Source organism: Monodelphis domestica, chromosome 4 (genome assembly GCF_027887165.1).
Source record: "Monodelphis domestica isolate mMonDom1 chromosome 4, mMonDom1.pri, whole genome shotgun sequence".
NCBI classification, from domain to species: Eukaryota; Metazoa; Chordata; class Mammalia; order Didelphimorphia; family Didelphidae; genus Monodelphis; species Monodelphis domestica.
In genome coordinates this window covers 419095351-419111459 of record NC_077230.1, presented here as the reverse complement: position 1 = coordinate 419111459, position 16109 = coordinate 419095351, and the positions used below count along the sequence as shown (strand labels likewise).

Genomic DNA, 16109 nt, shown 5'->3' with positions numbered 1-16109 from the left:
CCCCCTCTCATTTTCTGGGCTTGGGGGTGGAGTGGGGCTGAAAAGATGGGCGAGGCTTCTGGGAGCGGGCCTCCAGGTGCAGATGGTGGCCCGCCTCGCCCCTCCCCCTCTCCCCAGCCCTGAAAAGCCCGAGCCCCCAACCATCTGTTGCCAAAGGGCCAACCTCCCTGCCCCCCACGTGCTGGCCACCTGCTCTGACAGCTGACAGCCTGGACCCTGCCCCCCCCCCAGCCCAGCTTCCTCCCGGGGGGCACAGCTGGGCTCAGGGGGCCGGGGCCGAGCTAGGAGGCGGCCAGCGCAGGGTCCCTTCCCCGTTCTTCACCATTGCCCGAGGGAGCTCGGCTCTACTGGCCGGCCGCTAATGGATCTTAATGCCCAGGCCTGGCGGCAGTTGCCGAGCCCACAGCATCAGGGGGCCTCGGAGCGGCCACAAACAACCCCACCCACCTTGGCTTCCCCTGACGTCGTCCTCCGCAGCCCAGGTGCCCCCAGACGGGGCTGGAGGAGGACCAACGTGGAGGGCCTTCCGAACTAGCTTGGCCGGAGCCCCAGGTTGGGGGTCCGGGTTAGAGGGTGGACAAGAGCCGCTATGGTGGGCTCCCGGAGTCAAAGGGCACCGCGGAGCGGAAACTGGGGATCGGCTGGCCAAGGCCGAGGAGAAGCAACTGTTCCCGACAAATATTTTCGGGGGGCGGCCCAGGGCGGGGTCTCCGAGCGCTGGGGGAGGAGGGGCTGCTTTGCATATTGAGCAGGCGGCGGGCCAATGGGCGGTGTCTGCTACACGCCGGGTGGGCGGTGGGCTCCACGGGGGCTGTTGAGCGGGCGGCGGGCCAATGTGGGGGGCATGGGGCGTGGCCACGCGGCCGGCTCGGACGTGGCGGAGGGGAGGGCCAGCTCCTTTTTTGCATATGGAACAGGCGGCGGGCCAATGGGCGGGGACGAGGGGCGGGGCTTGGAGGGCGAGGGGGGCGCTGTGAGGGGGAGTCGGGGCTGGGGCGGGGGGGGGGCTGGCCCCCCCAATGGAATCCTCCCGGGAGCCGAGCAGGCGCGTGCGTGTGCGGCCCCCACCATCCCCCGGCCTCCGTCCCTGTGCCCGGACTCCGTCAGTCGGCGCCGCTGCTGCAGAGCTGTCCGGGGGCCTGGCTGGGGCTGGAGGGGAGCCGGGCCCGCCGGGGTCCGCGGGAGGCGGGGGCGCCGGGGCCCCTGGATGTCCCGGAGAGCGGCGGCAGCCCCGGAGCCGAGCCGAGCGAGCGCAGTAAGCGGCCTGCGCTGCGGGACTGGGGTGGGCTAGGAAGGGAGCCGGGGGATCCGCGACTTGGGGACCCGGAGAGGTGTCGGGGACCGGGGGCTCCACAAGGGTAGCGCCCCGCGCCCCGTCCAGCTCCCGCCCCTTTGTCCCCACCCGGCTGCCGGGGCCTCAGGCCAGCTGTTGTGGAGGCGACTCCAGAAGGGCCCCGCCCGCGGACAATGCGGGCCTGCCCCCCCCATCCGGTCCGATAAGATCCGACCCGGGGGTCCGTGGGGAGGAGGCCCCGGGGGCGGCTCCCCGTCACCTGTCACCTTCCGCCGTCTCACGGAGCCGGCCGTGCAGGACGGATGTGGCTGCCCCCGCCTGGGTCCCCGCGTGTGTGTTGGGGGACTCTTCCCCATGAAAGTGGGCTCCCGGTGTGTGTGGCGGTGAGACAGGCTGTGAGTGTGCGGGCCGGGCCGTGGGTGTCTTCTGGAGCGGCGGGGCCGGGCTGCTGGCTGGGGCTGGGGGGGGGGGGGGGCGGTAATGTGCGATCTTGTGTCATATGTGGCCATCGCTGCGGATCTCCCCATGGGCTCCCGTCCCGGGGGGAGGCTGTGTCTGAGATCATGCGGGGCTGCCGATTGTCTGTGTGGGACTGTCCCTCCGGGAGAATGTCTGTCTCGCTCTGGGTGTGTCTTCGGGAAGCCTCCTGGGCCTTCCTCTGGCCCCCCAAAGCTCCCAGACTCTTCCTTTCCCTTAAAGGGCCGCTGGGCCATTCTCGTGGCTGGGCCCACACCCTGGCACAGCTATACCCCAAGTGTCAGCCAAGGCCGGAGATGCACCCCCCACCTCACCCCCTACCCCCTCATTCCTGGGGCCTGGTAACCACGGGGAGGTCTCCCTGGTAACTGTTGCTATAGCAACAGGGGCAGGACTCTTGGGTCCTTCCAGGAGCCCTACCAGAGGTCACAGAGTCAGAGCAGGGGTCAGTGTGTTCCAGGCAGGGGGAGCTACGAGATAGGGGAACCCCCAGCCCTCACAGCCTTCTCCCATGTCTGGGCAGGAAAGGCCCAGGCGGGCCCATCAGCGTTTGTCCTCAGCCCCTCCTCGGCTGGCCCTGGGGCCCCCCCAAACCTTCAGGACGGAGCCCGGTGAGTGAGTACAACATAGGAAGAGGGGCCCGGGAGCCCGAGGGCCAAGCCCTGGGGTGGGGGTGGGGGGTGGGGGAGGGAGGCAAGGCCAGTGGGGTAACGGCCTTCAGGAGGAAGCTCCCAGCTCCTCTGGGGAAGGATGGGAGCCAGTCGGGGTGGAAGTGAAGGATGGACGGGGCGTCTGAGCCCCTCCACTGCCTGCCATGGAGGAGAGTGAGACAGAGGACCCCGGCCCACAGGAAGCCACATGCCCAGAGCCGAGACCCCCCACATTCCTGAGTGCCCCCATTTCACCAAAGCCTCTGCTCCCGAGCCCTTGGGCCCTGACCCTGAAGACCCTTCCTTGCCCCCAGACGGCGCTGGCACCATGAACAAGCTGCGTCAGAGCCTACGGCGCAGGAAGCCGGCCTACGTCCCCGAGGCCTCCCGCCCGCACCAGTGGCAGGCGGACGAAGATGCCGTTCGTAAGGGCAAGTGCAGCTTTCCAGTCAGGGTAAGAATGGGGGACACCAGGGTGGGGCTCTGGGAACATCTGTCGGGGAAGGGCTGGGCAAGGGCAAGAGCTCTGGGCTCCCAGAGGGGCTGGAAGAACAATGGTCTAATCCCCGACCTGTGCCTGTTAGCTTCTAAGCCAATCCCTTCTCTGCTGGACCTCAGTTTCCCCTGATGTAAAACAGGGGGATTGGGCCTCTAGGCCTGTGTCAGCTCTGACCATCTGCAGCTCAGTAAGAGGAAGATGAGGGATGGGGAAAGAGAAAGCCTGAAGCGATGGCGAGTGAAGGGTGGCCAGAGAGGGATGAAGGATGGAAGGGTGAAGAGGACATTTGGGTGCCAAGCTCCTTAAGGTTTGCAAAGCGTTTCACCTACCTTATCTGCCTTGGTCTTCACAAGAGCTTTGGGAGAGAGGAGGTGCTAGAGTCAGCCCCATTGTACAAATGAGGAAACTGAGGCAGAAAGTGGTTGTTCCCTCTTCCCAGGGCCATAGAGCTAGTTAGAATCTCAAGTAGAATTGGAACCCAGGTCTTCTTGGCTCCAAGGCCAGCCTACGAAGAGGTGGGCGGTGGAGGGGATGCAGACATAGGGCCCCGGTGCTGGAGTTACCGCTGGTCCTCTTCCTCCTCCCCCAGTACCTTGGGCACGTCGAAGTGGAGGAGTCCCGGGGCATGCACGTGTGTGAAGACGCAGTGAAGAAGCTGAAGGCGGTGAGTGAGAATCCCTAATTAGCATTCCCAGCTTCTTGGAAGCCGGAGGAGCGCAGTCACCATCTGGTCCCTGACCCCCAGCTCCTGCAGCAGGCTGCTAGCCCTGCCCCCTTGTGAGCTGGATCTGCTTTGCTTCGTGTCTGTAGGCATGCTGCCAGCCACTCGCCCACTGGCCCCATAGAATGTGAGCTCCCTAGGGGATGGAGAGCCAGGCAGGCCTGGGTTCAAATCTGGCCTCAGACACTTCCCAGCTGGGTGACCCTGGACTAGTCACTTAACCCCCATGGCCTAGCCCTTACCGCTCTAGTATCTTGGGACCTATACACAGTACTGTCTCTAATATGAAAGGCAAGGGCTAAAAAAGCAAAAACAAAACAGTGCAAGCTCCCCGAAGGCAGTGCTGCCTCCTTGTGTTCTTATCCCCAGGGGATAGCATAGCCCTTAGCACACAGTAGGGCCTTTATCAATGCTTGGGGAGTGAGTGAGGCTCAGGAGCCCCCCCAATCCCCCACATTCCCCCCATCACCCTTTCCATTTCATTCCCCTAGACTGGGCGGAAATCCGTGAAATCTGTGCTGTGGGTGTCAGCAGATGGGCTGCGTGTGGTGGATGACAAGACCAAGGTATTGGGGCTGCAGGCAATGCCTCCCTCCCTCTCCCTATTCTCATCCCGATTCCCACCTCTGTCCCTGGTACTACAGACCCAGGAAGGGTTCCCTCTCCCCAGGGCCTTCTGAGCTGATACCCGGCTCATCCCCAACTCCCTTCTCTCTCTGGCCTGGCTGGTCTGGTTAGGGGAAAGAGGCTTGCAATAAGAGAAATAAGAGCCATCTTCTTTCTTCAATTCTGCGTGACCTTGGGCAAGTCCCTTTCCTCCCATGTCTCAATTTCTCCATCTGTAAAACGCAGGGGTTATAGTCTGGTTGTTCAAGTCCCTTCTAGCTGACATTTAAAAAGCAAAATTGTCCCAAGGGCCTCTCCTCTCGAGAGTTTGTTCTTCTTGCCTTAAGAAAAAAGTGTTCTTAAAAAATATGTTGGGGGCAGCTGTGTGGCTCAGTGGCTTGAGAGCCAGCCTGACGGTGGGAGATCCTGGGTTCAAACAACCCCTACTGACTGACCTTTTCTGTTTCTCTGGCTTGGAACCAATACACAGTATTGATTCTAAAATGGAATGTGAGGGGTTAAAAGAAACAGAGACAGAGAGAAGAAGAGAGGAGAGAGAGAGAGAGAGAGAGAGAGAGAGAGAGAGAGAGAGAGAGAGAGAGAGAGAGAGAGAGAGAGGTTAAGAGAGATTGAATGGCTGGGTGAGAACCAGGCCTAGAGATGGGAGATTCTGGGTTCAAATCTGATCTCAGACACTAACTGTGTGGCCCTGGGCAAGTCACATAACCCCCATTTCCTGGCCCTTCTGCCTTAGATCCAATACACAGTATTGATTCTAAGACAAAGGTAACTGTTGCAAATATATATAGAGATATGTTCTAAGGAAACTTGTTGCTCCAATTCGCTGCATCCGATGCTCTGACCCCCTTCCTCTGTCCTGCCTTTCTAGGACCTGCTGGTGGACCAGACCATTGAGAAGGTCTCCTTCTGTGCCCCTGACCGAAACCTAGACAAAGCCTTCTCCTACATTTGCCGGGATGGCACCACTCGACGCTGGATCTGCCATTGTTTCCTGGCACTCAAGGACTCGGTCAGTGACCCTGAAGCGATAAAAAAAACCAAACCCACCTGGTCCCCCCAAATCCCATCGGAAGGTGGTGAACATTTATTAAGCACCCAGTCCCTAGTCCTATAAGGCTTGGTGGCTACCAGGACCGAAATGCAAACCCAAGTCCTGTCCTCAGGTAGCTGACGGTCTACCTTGGGCACAATGTCAGGGGAAAAGAGGTGGTAACAGTTGGAAAGGGGAGGATCAGAAAAGATACCATTGTGTAGGGAGATCACTAGGTAGTAGTAGCACAGCAGAACTGGCCTCGGACCATATCTTTAGGATCCTGGGTAAGTCATTTGACCGCTAACTGCCTCAGTTTCCTTAACTGTTGTTTTGTAAGGATCAAATGAAGTGATATGTTTAAAGTGCTATAAAGAGAGCCCCATGGAGATATATCCACACCTGCATATCTATAAATAAGATAGGGCAGATAGGTGGTCCAGTGGATAGTGCACTATGCCTGGAGTCAGGAAGACCCGAGTTCAGATCCAAACTCAGCGACTTCCTAGCTCTGTGACCCTGGGAAAGTCACTTCATTCTGTCTACCTCAGTTTCCTCATCTATAAAATGAGTCGGAGAAGGAAATGGCCAACCTCTCCGGTGTCTTTGCTAAGAAAACCCCAGATGGGGTCCTGAAGAATTGGAATCTGGTGCCTAGATATGTGTCGGTGTGGATTGCCGAGAGCAGCAAGCTGGTCCTCGAGGCAGACAGACCTGAGCCTTGAGTTGGGGGGGGGTGCCCACCCTACCCACTCTGTGCCAGGCCCATTTAGTGTACTGACTTCCCAGTGTGGTGCCGCCCTTCTGCCCACAGCCAAATGCCAAGTGCCAGAGGAGGACAAGGGCTCGTGTCCTTCTTGTCTCTGCTTCCCCAGCTCCCAGCCTGGGCTAGGATGGGGGGATACAGAGCCTGGGGGGCCGCCAAGGTCTGAGCCTACAGAACTCAGAGGGGTATTAGGGATATGTAAAGCCCCAGAGGGACCCAGATTCCAGACCTGTATTCTAATCCTGCCTTTGGAACCTCCATGTTCTCATCCATAAAATGGAGCTGGACTCGGTGGCTTCTACAGTCTTTTCCTTCTCTGGATCTGGGCTCATATGGGGCGATATCTGAGCTGCTTTTTAAGGGATTCAGTCAGCCAAAGTTGGGAGTGGGGGGAGTGAGGAGCGGGTAACATTCCTGGCAGGGCAGAGGGAACAGAGTGAGCGCCAAGATAGGAACACACAGTGCTCTTTTGGGGAGCAAAATTCTAGTTGGCCTGGAAGGGAGAAGGTATATGGGAGAGCAGTGTGAATTGAGGCTGGGAAAGAGGGGAAGCAGAGCTAGCAGAAGGCCTCGAGTGCCTGAACATCAGGCCGCAACCCCCAGCCAATTCCACAGAGCTTGGCCCAGACCCTGAGACACAGCCGATCCCCAACATTATCCAGATAAGGGAAACTGAGGCTGAAGAAGGGACTCACCCAAGGTTGCATACATAGAAGAGCTAGAAGGAACCTTCATTTTACAGAAGAGAAAACTGAGGCCCTGGGGAGGGAAAGGGTTGTTCCAAGGCAACAAACACTAGAGGTGGGATTTGAACCCGGGTCCCCTGACACCAGACTCTATTCACTCTCCTAAACGGATTCCTCCATCAGTCTCCCCCGCACCTTCCACTCAACCCCTTTCCATCACCATCGGAAAAAGGATCAATAGGAAGTCGTCTTTCACTCCCCAATGTGCATTTCCCAAGTTCCATATGGCAGGAGATGGATGGACGGCAGTTTGCAGACTAGCCCAGACTCCTGACGCCACTCGAGTCAGCAGTGGGTGACGGCAGCCTGCCATTCTTCTGGGAATGGAGGCTGTGTTTGGAGAGGTTCGGCATTTAGGCCCGGGGACCCATCCTAGAGCCATCCAAGATGGCGCCCGGAGGATGGCTGGAGAGGACGCCTGGGAGAAGAGAAGGCTGGGGGGGGCTCCGGGTGGACGGGCGAGCACAGGGGTGGTGCAGCTCTTGACGGGTGGGCTCCTAGGTTTGGGCTTAACTGAAGGACCAGCCTGTGAGCCGCAGAGGCGTCCCGGGAAAGGCTCGGGGCTCCCGGCCAGGTTGGCCGCAGCGGGCACGTGGGCCTGAGCCTGGCTCTCTCCTGTTTCCTCTGGGCCCTGCAGGGTGAGCGGCTGAGCCACGCCGTGGGGTGCGCCTTTGCCGCCTGCCTGGAGAGGAAGCAGAGGAGGGAGAAGGAGTGCGGGGTCACGGCGGCCTTTGATGCCAGCCGCACCAGCTTTGCCCGGGAGGGCTCCTTCCGCCTCACCGGGGGCAGCAGGCCCGCAGAGCGCCAGCTCGCAGAGAAGAAGAAAGGTGGGTGGCCCCGGCTGGGACGCGGGCCAGGCATCCTGGGGGCTCCGGGGGGCAGAGCTTCAGAGGCTTTCAGCAGGAGGGTGTGATGGGAGAGGAAGCAGGGAGGCGCGTGTGGGAGGGGATGGAAGGGTTCTTCTGGAGCAGAGCCCCGGAGAGGGCGCAGGCTCGATGGTCACCCCTGCCCCTGCCCACTACAGCGGAGGCCGCCGCCGTGCCCGCCGTGCCCGCCCCGGGCCCTGCCCAGCCCGGGCACATGTCCCCGACTCCCGCGGCCACATCTCCAGGGGAGAAGGGAGAGGCGGGCGCGCCGGGGCCGGCTCCCCTGGGTCCCGCGGCTGCCGCCATCCCCCGGCGCCACGCGCCCCTCGAGCAGCTGGTGCGCCAGGGCTCCTTCCGCGGCTTTCCTGCCCTCAGCCAGAAGAACTCGCCCTTCAAAAGGCAGCTGTCGTTGAGGCTCAACGAGCTGCCATCCACGCTGCAGCGGCGCACCGACTTCCAGGTGAAAGGCACAGGTGAGGAGTGGCCCTGGGGGGCGAGGAGGGCGCGAGCCGGGCATCCGCGGGCATGCCAGAACACACAGGCTCTCCTGACCCTTCTAAAGCCCTCCCTCACGGAGGAGGAAAGGGCCCTGCTGGCTCCGGGGGACATGAGGCACGTCCCCGCCGCTGCCCCCGCCCCGAGCCGGGCACCGGCCGGGCACCAGCCGGGGGTCCTGCTGTATCTGCTAACTGCGCGTCCCTCCCTCCAGTACTAGAGATGGAGCCGCCGGGGGCCAGCGACAGCGATGGCATCAACGCCCTGTGCACGCAGATCAGCTCGTCCTTTGCCAACGCGGGCGCCCCTCTGCCAGGGCCCCAGCCCTCGGCCGCAGGTAATGCCGCAGGGCCCCCCCGGGAGTGGGTGGCACGGCGGCCCCCGATGCGCCCCAACGCGCCCGTCTGCCTTCTTCCCTCTGTCTGCAGGGCCCTCAACCTGGACTGAGCCAGGCCTGCCCACCCCGCCGTCCGGGCACAAGCGGACGCCTTCGGAGGCGGAGAGGTGGTTGGAGGAGGTGGCCCAGGTAGCCAAAGCCCAGCAGCAGCAGCAGCAGCAGCAGCAGCAGGGGCTGCCCGGGCCCCGGGCGCCTGCCGCACCTGCCTCCTTGCCGCCTGCTCTCCAGCCTTTCCCAGCTGCGCCTGCCCCCATGGCAGTTTTCCTGCCTGCCCCACACATGCAGCCTGCCTTTGTGCCCACCTACCCAGGCCTGGGCTACCAGCCGGTGCCCCGGGTGCCCGTGGTGGGCATCACACCTTCCCAAATGGTCGCCAATGCTTTCTGCTCCGCTGCTGCCCCCTCGGCCACCCAGCTCCAGCCTGCGGCACTGGCCGGGAAGGCCACCCCCTGCCCCCCACCGCCACCCCCCCGGCCCAATGGGGCCCCCTGGCCCCCTGAACCCGGGCCATCCCCAGCCCCAGAGGCGGACCCCTTTGAGGCTCAGTGGGCCGCCCTGGAAGGGAAGCCCCAGCCCGAGCGGCCATCAAACCCTTTTTCCGGAGACCTCCACAAGACCTTTGAGATTGAACTGTAGCAGGGGCCCACGCCTATGTACGGGCACCCTCTCCAGCCCAAGTGTCCCTGTACATGTCCCCCTCCATGTGCCCAGCTCCATGCCCCCTGGCACCGTGCCTCCCACCCCCACCCTTTCCTCTCCCTTCTCCCCACGTTTGTCCAAAGGGAAGAGTTCATATTCGGGTCGTGGGTGGCGAAGGGGGATGTAATTCAGGGATGGCCCCAGTCACTGCCCCGTAGAAGACAGAATTGGCCTAGCACTGCCCTAACCCCCTCTCTTGTGATGCCCTCAGGGGCGTGGGGGCTGCGTCTCTCCTCCCCTTGCCCTCCCCACAAGTATAGTTCTTTTCTTCAGCCTGCTCCCCTGGCCGGGGGACGGAGGGGTGGTGCGTGGCAGGGGAAGAGAGGCTTGCTTGGGGGGTGCAGGCCTGAGCACAAGACAAGGGGCTCCCCCCCAGCCCACCCCACTGCCACTGCCAATGCCCAGGGGGCGTCCAGGCCTATCCCCCCTTCTCTTGCCCAGGGCTGGGGGTGAGGGAGAGGGAGAGGTGAAGCGCGTAGGGGGCCTGCACAGAGCTTGGGCAGGTTGGGGAAAGATGCTCAGTTACCTCACTTTTGTGCTCGCCACTGAGGGAAGAGGGGAGCAGGGAAGGGACGCCCGGCGGGCACAGGGGCTGCGCCCATCACCGCCTGGACTTTTCTATCTTTTATCTCCAGATTTTTTTTTTGTATCTAAACCTGCAGATTTGTATTATACAATGAGAGCCAATAAAGAAGGAATATAACGGAGCCTTGGGGGGTGGGGGGTCCTGTCTCTGTGTGTCTGGGCTTGGGGAGAGGGCTAGGCAGATGGAAATGGCAAAGGGCAGGGCACCAGGTTACCAGAACCCCAGGACCTTTCCTAGACAGGACAAGCGGAGAAGGTCTACTTAACAGTGCATGGCATGGTAGAAGAAAGCCGACAAGAAACAAGCATGTTCTAAGCATCTACTTACTATGTGCCAGGCTTACATGGGGGTGCAAAGGCAAGAGCCAAACGAGGAGCTTACATTCTATCAGAAGAGTCACCTATCAATATATACATATGATAGTCATTAAGGAGAGAGAGGGAAGGGGCACAGAATGGGGTGGGGGGCATTCCTATAGGGGTTGTTCCTGGAGCCAAACCCTTAGGTCCAGATTGTCAGCTCATTTAAGCATAACCCTGGAAAGTAGGCAGATGCGATTACGATCTCTATTGAAAGATAAGTAAACTGAGGCTTGTCTCAAGGTCACAAAAGCTAATAAGGGTTTGAATGTGGGTCTTATTCCCTGGAAGGTCAAGATGCTCTCCCCTGGACCACCTAAGAAAGAGCTCTGAATAGCCATGCCAAAGGGGAGTCCCTGCCCAGCTCCTTATTGCCCTTTCCCCACCCCACCATCCACCCCCATTCTGGTTGCAGGGTGCTAGGAAGGAATCTCCTAAAGATTTACAGTGAGCCTCTCCTGGGGGACCTCAGTTTTCTTATCTGAAAACCAACCCATACCAGTCTTGGAGACAAAGGATGTGAGTTCAGATGAGTCCTCTGCAGCTTCCTACATGACCTCAGCCAAATCAGTTGCTGTCCCTGGCCTCAGTTTCCCCTTTTTCAAAATGGGCTAAAAGGTTTCCAAGATCCCTTCTAGCTCTGAATCTGTAATCTAATAAAAGAGTTTACTTCCTATCAAAGGACTTTACATATCACATTATATTATCTCTTGTATCCCTGTTTTACAAATGAGGAAACTGAGACTGGGGTAAATTGACATGACCAAAGTAGATGGAGAGCCAGGGCCAGAGATAGAGGACCTGGGTTCAAATCTGACCTCTGACACTTCCTCGCTGTGTGACCCTGGGCAAGTCACTTAACCTCAGTCACTCTGATTGTTTTGATTCTAAGATAGAAAGTAAGGCGTGTTTGTTTTTTAAAAGATACCAAGCCCAGGGTCATACAGCTCCTGGCTGAGGCAGGATTGGAACCTAGGGCCTCCTAAGTCCAAGTCTGTTATGGGAAGTACTTGAGTCTAAATCCCACTTCTCAGGCATAGTATCCATTGTGTGGGCCAGATACTCAGCCTCTCATTCCTCATCTGAAAAATGGGTATTACAATGTCAGTTCTCCCAAACTCAAGAGTTGTGAGGATTAAATGAAAGAACGGAAAGGGCCTGGCAGACTCCAAAATGCAGTCCACATGCCAGTTGCCATTACAGTTGGCACTCTGTCTGTACTGTTTCTAAAGCCAGATTTCATCTTTGTGGGAGATCAGATAGAGGGGAAGGAGGAAGGAACTATAGCTCTTTCTTTCCTTTTCTGCCCTTAGATATACTGCTTACTGTGGGATATCAGGGAAAAGTCTGGTGTCTGGAGCTTTGGGGGTTCAAATACCAGCCCCTTCTCTCTCTTTGAGTGAGTCACTGAGACTCACTGAGCCTCTGTTTCTTCATCTGTAAAAGGACAGGGTTGGACCAGATGGCCTCAGAGATCCCCTTTGGCCTCTAGATCTAAGAGCCTCAGGCCATTCTGGCCAGCAGCCCCCTCCTCGGAGACTGATGGGGGCTGACGCTTGTTTACCCATGGCAACTTGCAAAATATTTTGGCATTCCCTACAATGCCAGCACAAGGGCCAGGAGAGCTCCCCAGCCTGATGGCTTGGTGGGGCTTCCCTGGCTTGGCCCCAGAGGGCGTTTCCATTTCTCCTCCAGATGCTGGAAGATCCATTTTCTGCAAAAACCAAAGAAATCTGTGAGAAAGAGAGAGGAAGAGAGAAAGAAAGAGAGAGGGAGGAAAGGAGAAAGAAAGAAAGAAAGAAAGAAAGAAAGAAAGAAAGAAAGAAAGAAAGAAAGAAAGAAAGAAAGAAAGAAAGAAAGAAAGAAAGAAAGAAAGAAAGAAAGGAAGGAAGGAAGGAAGGAAGGAAGGAAGGAAGGAAGGAAGGAAAAAAGAAAGAGGAAGGAAGGAAGGAAGGAAGGAAGGAAGGAAGGAAGGAAGGAAGGAAAAGAGAGAGAAAGAAAGAAAGGAAAGAAGACAGACCCCGGGCTTGCACTTCTGGAGGGAATAAATCACAGACCCATTTCTAGAGCTCCTTAAGAAGAACAGTTCCACAGTTCTCTCTTAGCTAAAGTTTGGCAAAGCCCTTTCTTCACAGTGACCCCCACTTTAAAGTATTGTCTTCCTCTTAGAGTGGGAGGTACGGAGTCACATGACTAGGATGTGTCTCTGAGCCCAGCACCCCCTCTTGGTGTTTTCTCCACAAAGACCCCGAATTATTCCACTGTATCCTGGAAGAATATTGGTTTGGATACAGAAAGGGAACAGGGTTTGTTTATGTCTAGCCAGACTTAGGGTCTTTCCACTTGGCCAGCTTGGCCCAAGATCAAAGTCCAAAACCCTTTTTGGTCCTCCACCATGACTGGTATCCACACCACTCAGCACAGTGCCTGGCCCATAGTCTTGCTGTTCAATTATGTGTTCAATTTTGTGACTTCATCTGGTCAAGATACTGGAGTGCTTTGGCACTTCCTTCTCCAGCTCATTTTACACATGAGGAAACTGAGGCAAACAGGGTGAAATGACTTGCCCAGAGTTGCTTAGCTACTAAGTGCCTGAAGCCAGATTGGAATTCAGGTCTTCCTGACTCCAGGTCCTAAGCACACAGATGGTACTTAATAAATGCTTGTTGACTGACCAACCACTCTTGTCGTTAAGAAAATGAAAACATTGTTAATTTAACATGCTCTTATTAAGCCCCAAATGCCCAGCATATACTAGGTGGTAGTAGATCCTAGAGATTTTTTAAAAAGGAGAAACTATTTCAATCCCTGCCCTCATGGAGCTTACAGTCTACTTGGAGGCAGCTAAGTGAAGTGGCACAAAAGACCTCAAGTCAGGAAGACTCAGGTTCAATGCTGGCACAGCCTTAGACACTACTGGCTGTGTGACCTTGGGCAAGTCACTTCATCTCTCCAAGATTCAATGACAGCATCTGTAAAATGAGAATAATAATGGCCCTTGACTGCTATGAGGGATTGTTGTGAGGATCAAATGAAATTATGTCACATAGTCGGTGCTATATAAATGCCAGCTGTCATTACTGGGTAGCTAGGAGACTCAGTGGATAAAATGCTGGGTCTGGAGTTAGGAAAAATCTTCTTCCTGAGTTCAAATCCAGCCTCAGACACTTCCTAGCTGTGTGATCTTGAATAAGTCTTAACCCTGTCTGCCTTAGTTTCTTCATCTGTTAAATGAGCTGGAGAAGGAAATGGCAAACCAGACTAGCATCCTTGCCAAGAAAACCCCAAATGGGGTAAAAAAAGAGTTGGATATGACTGAACAACTATTCCTCTGTAAACCTCAGTTTCCCTATCTGTGTGAACCTTTCCCGTTTTGTAAACACTTGCTTCTCCTAAAATTACTTTGGCTTTCCTTGTCTGTAGAGATGTTGTCTTCCATTGGTTATAATAATATTGCTGTCATTCAGTTGTTTCAGTCACATCTGTAAATAGGAGTTTGAAAAATGCAAGAAGATGCAAGACCAAAATTCATTTTTTTTGGTTCTGCTCAGATTGTAGGTTCGACTCCTAGCTGGCTCGCCAACTGAAATAAGGGGATTTTGGGGAAGGGAAGATTTTAAGGAAGAGATCACACAATTGTATAAAAGAGTTTTATTAACAAAGGACAAGGGAATGACAGGGGATGAGGGACCAACTTACTGTTACCCACTCAGATATTAATTTACTAAGATTTCTAATATAACTTAATCTGATTACTAAAGGGGTAGTTAAAATGGAAAGGGATTTGGTAAAGGAAAGCCAATCCAGGGACCTAAGGGATCCTCACAACAAGAGTCCTCCTTTGCTCCAGAGAAAGATGTCAGCACCTCCAGAAGAAATCCAGGTTCTCTTTGTAGTGTGATCAGGAAGCAGTCAGGTACCTCAAGATAGCCACAGAGAGGGGACTGAAAGGTTTTTCCTTGGTCCACCCAAGGAATACCAAAAACAGCTACCCTCTCAGTATCTTGAGAGCAGAGAGCAGGACACATATCCTAAGGAGTCCAACACCAACTGATAATTGCTTTTTTCAGTTACTGTCTCTTCCTGCCCAGTCCCAGGTCCTTGGTGCTCCAAATAGAATTCTGGTCTTGCATCTTCTTCTTGCATTTTTCAAACTCCTTTTTACACATCCCACTCTTTGTGACCCTATTTGAGATTTTCTTGGTAAAGATACTGTAGTGGTTTGCCATTTTTTTCCTCCAATTCCTTTTACAGATGAGGAAACTGAAGCACTTGCCCAGGGCCACAGAGTGAATTTGTCATTTCCTTCTCCAGTTCATTTGACAGATGAGGAAACTGAGGCAAACAAGGTTAAATGACTTGCCCAGGGTCACACAGTGAGTTTGCCATTTCCTTCTCCAGCTCATTTGACAGATAAGGAAACTGAGGCAAGCAAGGTTAATGACTTACCCAGGGTCACACGACTAGGCAGGGTCTGAGGTTGGATATTCACTCAAGTCTTCCTGACTCCATGTCGGACACCATCCACTGCATCACCTAGAGCCCTTTCCAAAGTACAGTGCCAGGAAGAGACCCAGAGCTCCTGACTTCCTGACTTCCCTTATTCACAAAGGGAGAAATAGACCCAGAGACAAAGAAGGACTTGCCTAAGGTCACTAAGCCTTTTGGAAGTAGATTATTGGAGGTAGGAAGGAGGTAGTGAGTCTCACCAAACTCCGCTCTATAGGACTAGTTAAATGAGAATGGGAATGGAAGTTGGGGGAGAGGGCCAATGCCCCCAAAGTCCAGGGATCAGCCCTGTTCTATATCTGGTCCTCTGACTCAGCTTCCCTGCCTTCCTTTCTTTCTTTGTCCTAATTGGAAATGAGTGTGAGGGGCCCCTTCTGTTTTCCAAATCTCACTTCCATTGGGGTGTGACATTCTTTTCCTTATAGTCAGGTCCTTTCCTAATGTCTCCTTAGATCTCAGGGTGACATTCCTTCCTCCCTCCACCCCACAACATCCCTTCAGCCTCATCTTTTTTAAATGAATCCAGCTAGGCAACACAGTAGATTATTGCTGCACCTGGAGTTAAGATCTGAGTTCAAATCCAGTCCTAGACACTTAGTAGTTTTTTGACCCTGAGCAAGTCATTTAACCTCATCTGCCTCAGTTTTCTCATCTGTAAAGTGGGAATAATAACACTTCTCAGAGTTGTGAGGATAAAATGAGATGTTTGTAAAGGTGCTTTGTGGATTTTAAAGCACTAACATTATGAATTAATATTACCGATGTCTCCTGGAAATGGGTCGGGACAGTCTCATCCACTTTAGTGGCTGTATCATTTCCTTAGGCCCCCCCCCCCCCCACAAACTTGGTGTGACACCCCTCCTCTCCTCTGGATGTCTTTGTCCTTTTTAAAGATCCCCTTGGAGCTCTGAGGGACTCCTTTCCTTTGCTGGCTTCTTTCAAGTTCCCAAGGAGCTGCGTGGGATCCCCTCGCCCCAGGGACCTCGTCCTCTTTTAAGGTTCCTTTCGATTGGGGTGTGACCCTCCTCCTCCTGGAAGCGGGAGCAGGCCAAGTGAGAAGGCTCTTGGAGTGCTTAGCACCGAGCCGGGCACTTAGTGGGCGCTTTATACATGTTTATAAATGACTGAGAGAGCCTACTCTACCCGGTCCCACCTAGGCATCTTCCCCAGCTCCTCCTCCTCCCCTTCCCCTCTCCCTGATCTCCCTGATCTCCCCGACCTCCCCCATCTCCGCACTCTCCTCTTCCTCTATCTCTCTAGTCCTCTTCTACTTTCCGTCCCCCTCCCTCTCTCCTTAGCTCCTCCTTCCTCATCTTCTCCCCTTTCCCCTAGCTTCCCCCTCTCCCCTCCCTTCCCCTTCCTCCTTCCCCTCTCTCCCATCTCTCTTT

At 55.7% G+C, this 16109-nt stretch overlaps 1 protein-coding gene across 4 annotated transcripts; it reads left to right on the top strand.

Annotated features, from left to right (window-relative positions):
* The first annotated feature begins 989 nt into the window (after window positions 1–989).
* NUMBL (NUMB like endocytic adaptor protein) lies at window positions 990–9974 on the top strand. Of its 4 annotated transcripts, none has more exons than XM_056796212.1 (10): window positions 990–1255; window positions 2295–2382; window positions 2622–2875; window positions 3510–3584; window positions 4133–4207; window positions 5137–5277; window positions 7448–7637; window positions 7835–8149; window positions 8386–8508; window positions 8600–9974. In XM_056796212.1, the coding sequence occupies exons 1-10, from the start codon at window positions 1208–1210 to the stop codon at window positions 9202–9204; spliced, it is 1914 nt and encodes a 637-aa protein (XP_056652190.1). In that variant the 5' UTR covers window positions 990–1207; the 3' UTR covers window positions 9205–9974. The 4 variants fall into 4 exon arrangements, with proteins under 4 accessions (XP_056652190.1, XP_016288773.2, XP_056652192.1 ...); XM_016433287.2 differs by having other exon boundaries at window positions 991–1255; window positions 2736–2875; XM_056796214.1 differs by lacking the exon at window positions 990–1255 and adding an exon at window positions 1277–1689 and having other exon boundaries at window positions 2736–2875.
* Window positions 9975–16109: the final 6135 nt, after the last annotated feature.

What these genes read in the sequence shown, in the direction of transcription:
- NUMBL (XM_056796213.1), top strand. Translation starts at nt 1,597, where the DNA reads ATGTGGCTGCCCCCGCCTGGGTCCCCGCGTGTGTGTTGGGGGACTCTT. An exon ending in GTGTGGCGGTGAGACAGGCT is followed by an intron (nt 1,690 to 2,294) that starts GTGAGTGTGCGG and finishes ATGTCTGGGCAG; the next exon opens with GAAAGGCCCAGGCGGGCCCA. An exon ending in AACCTTCAGGACGGAGCCCG is followed by an intron (nt 2,383 to 2,621) that starts GTGAGTGAGTAC and finishes CCCGGCCCACAG; the next exon opens with GAAGCCACATGCCCAGAGCC.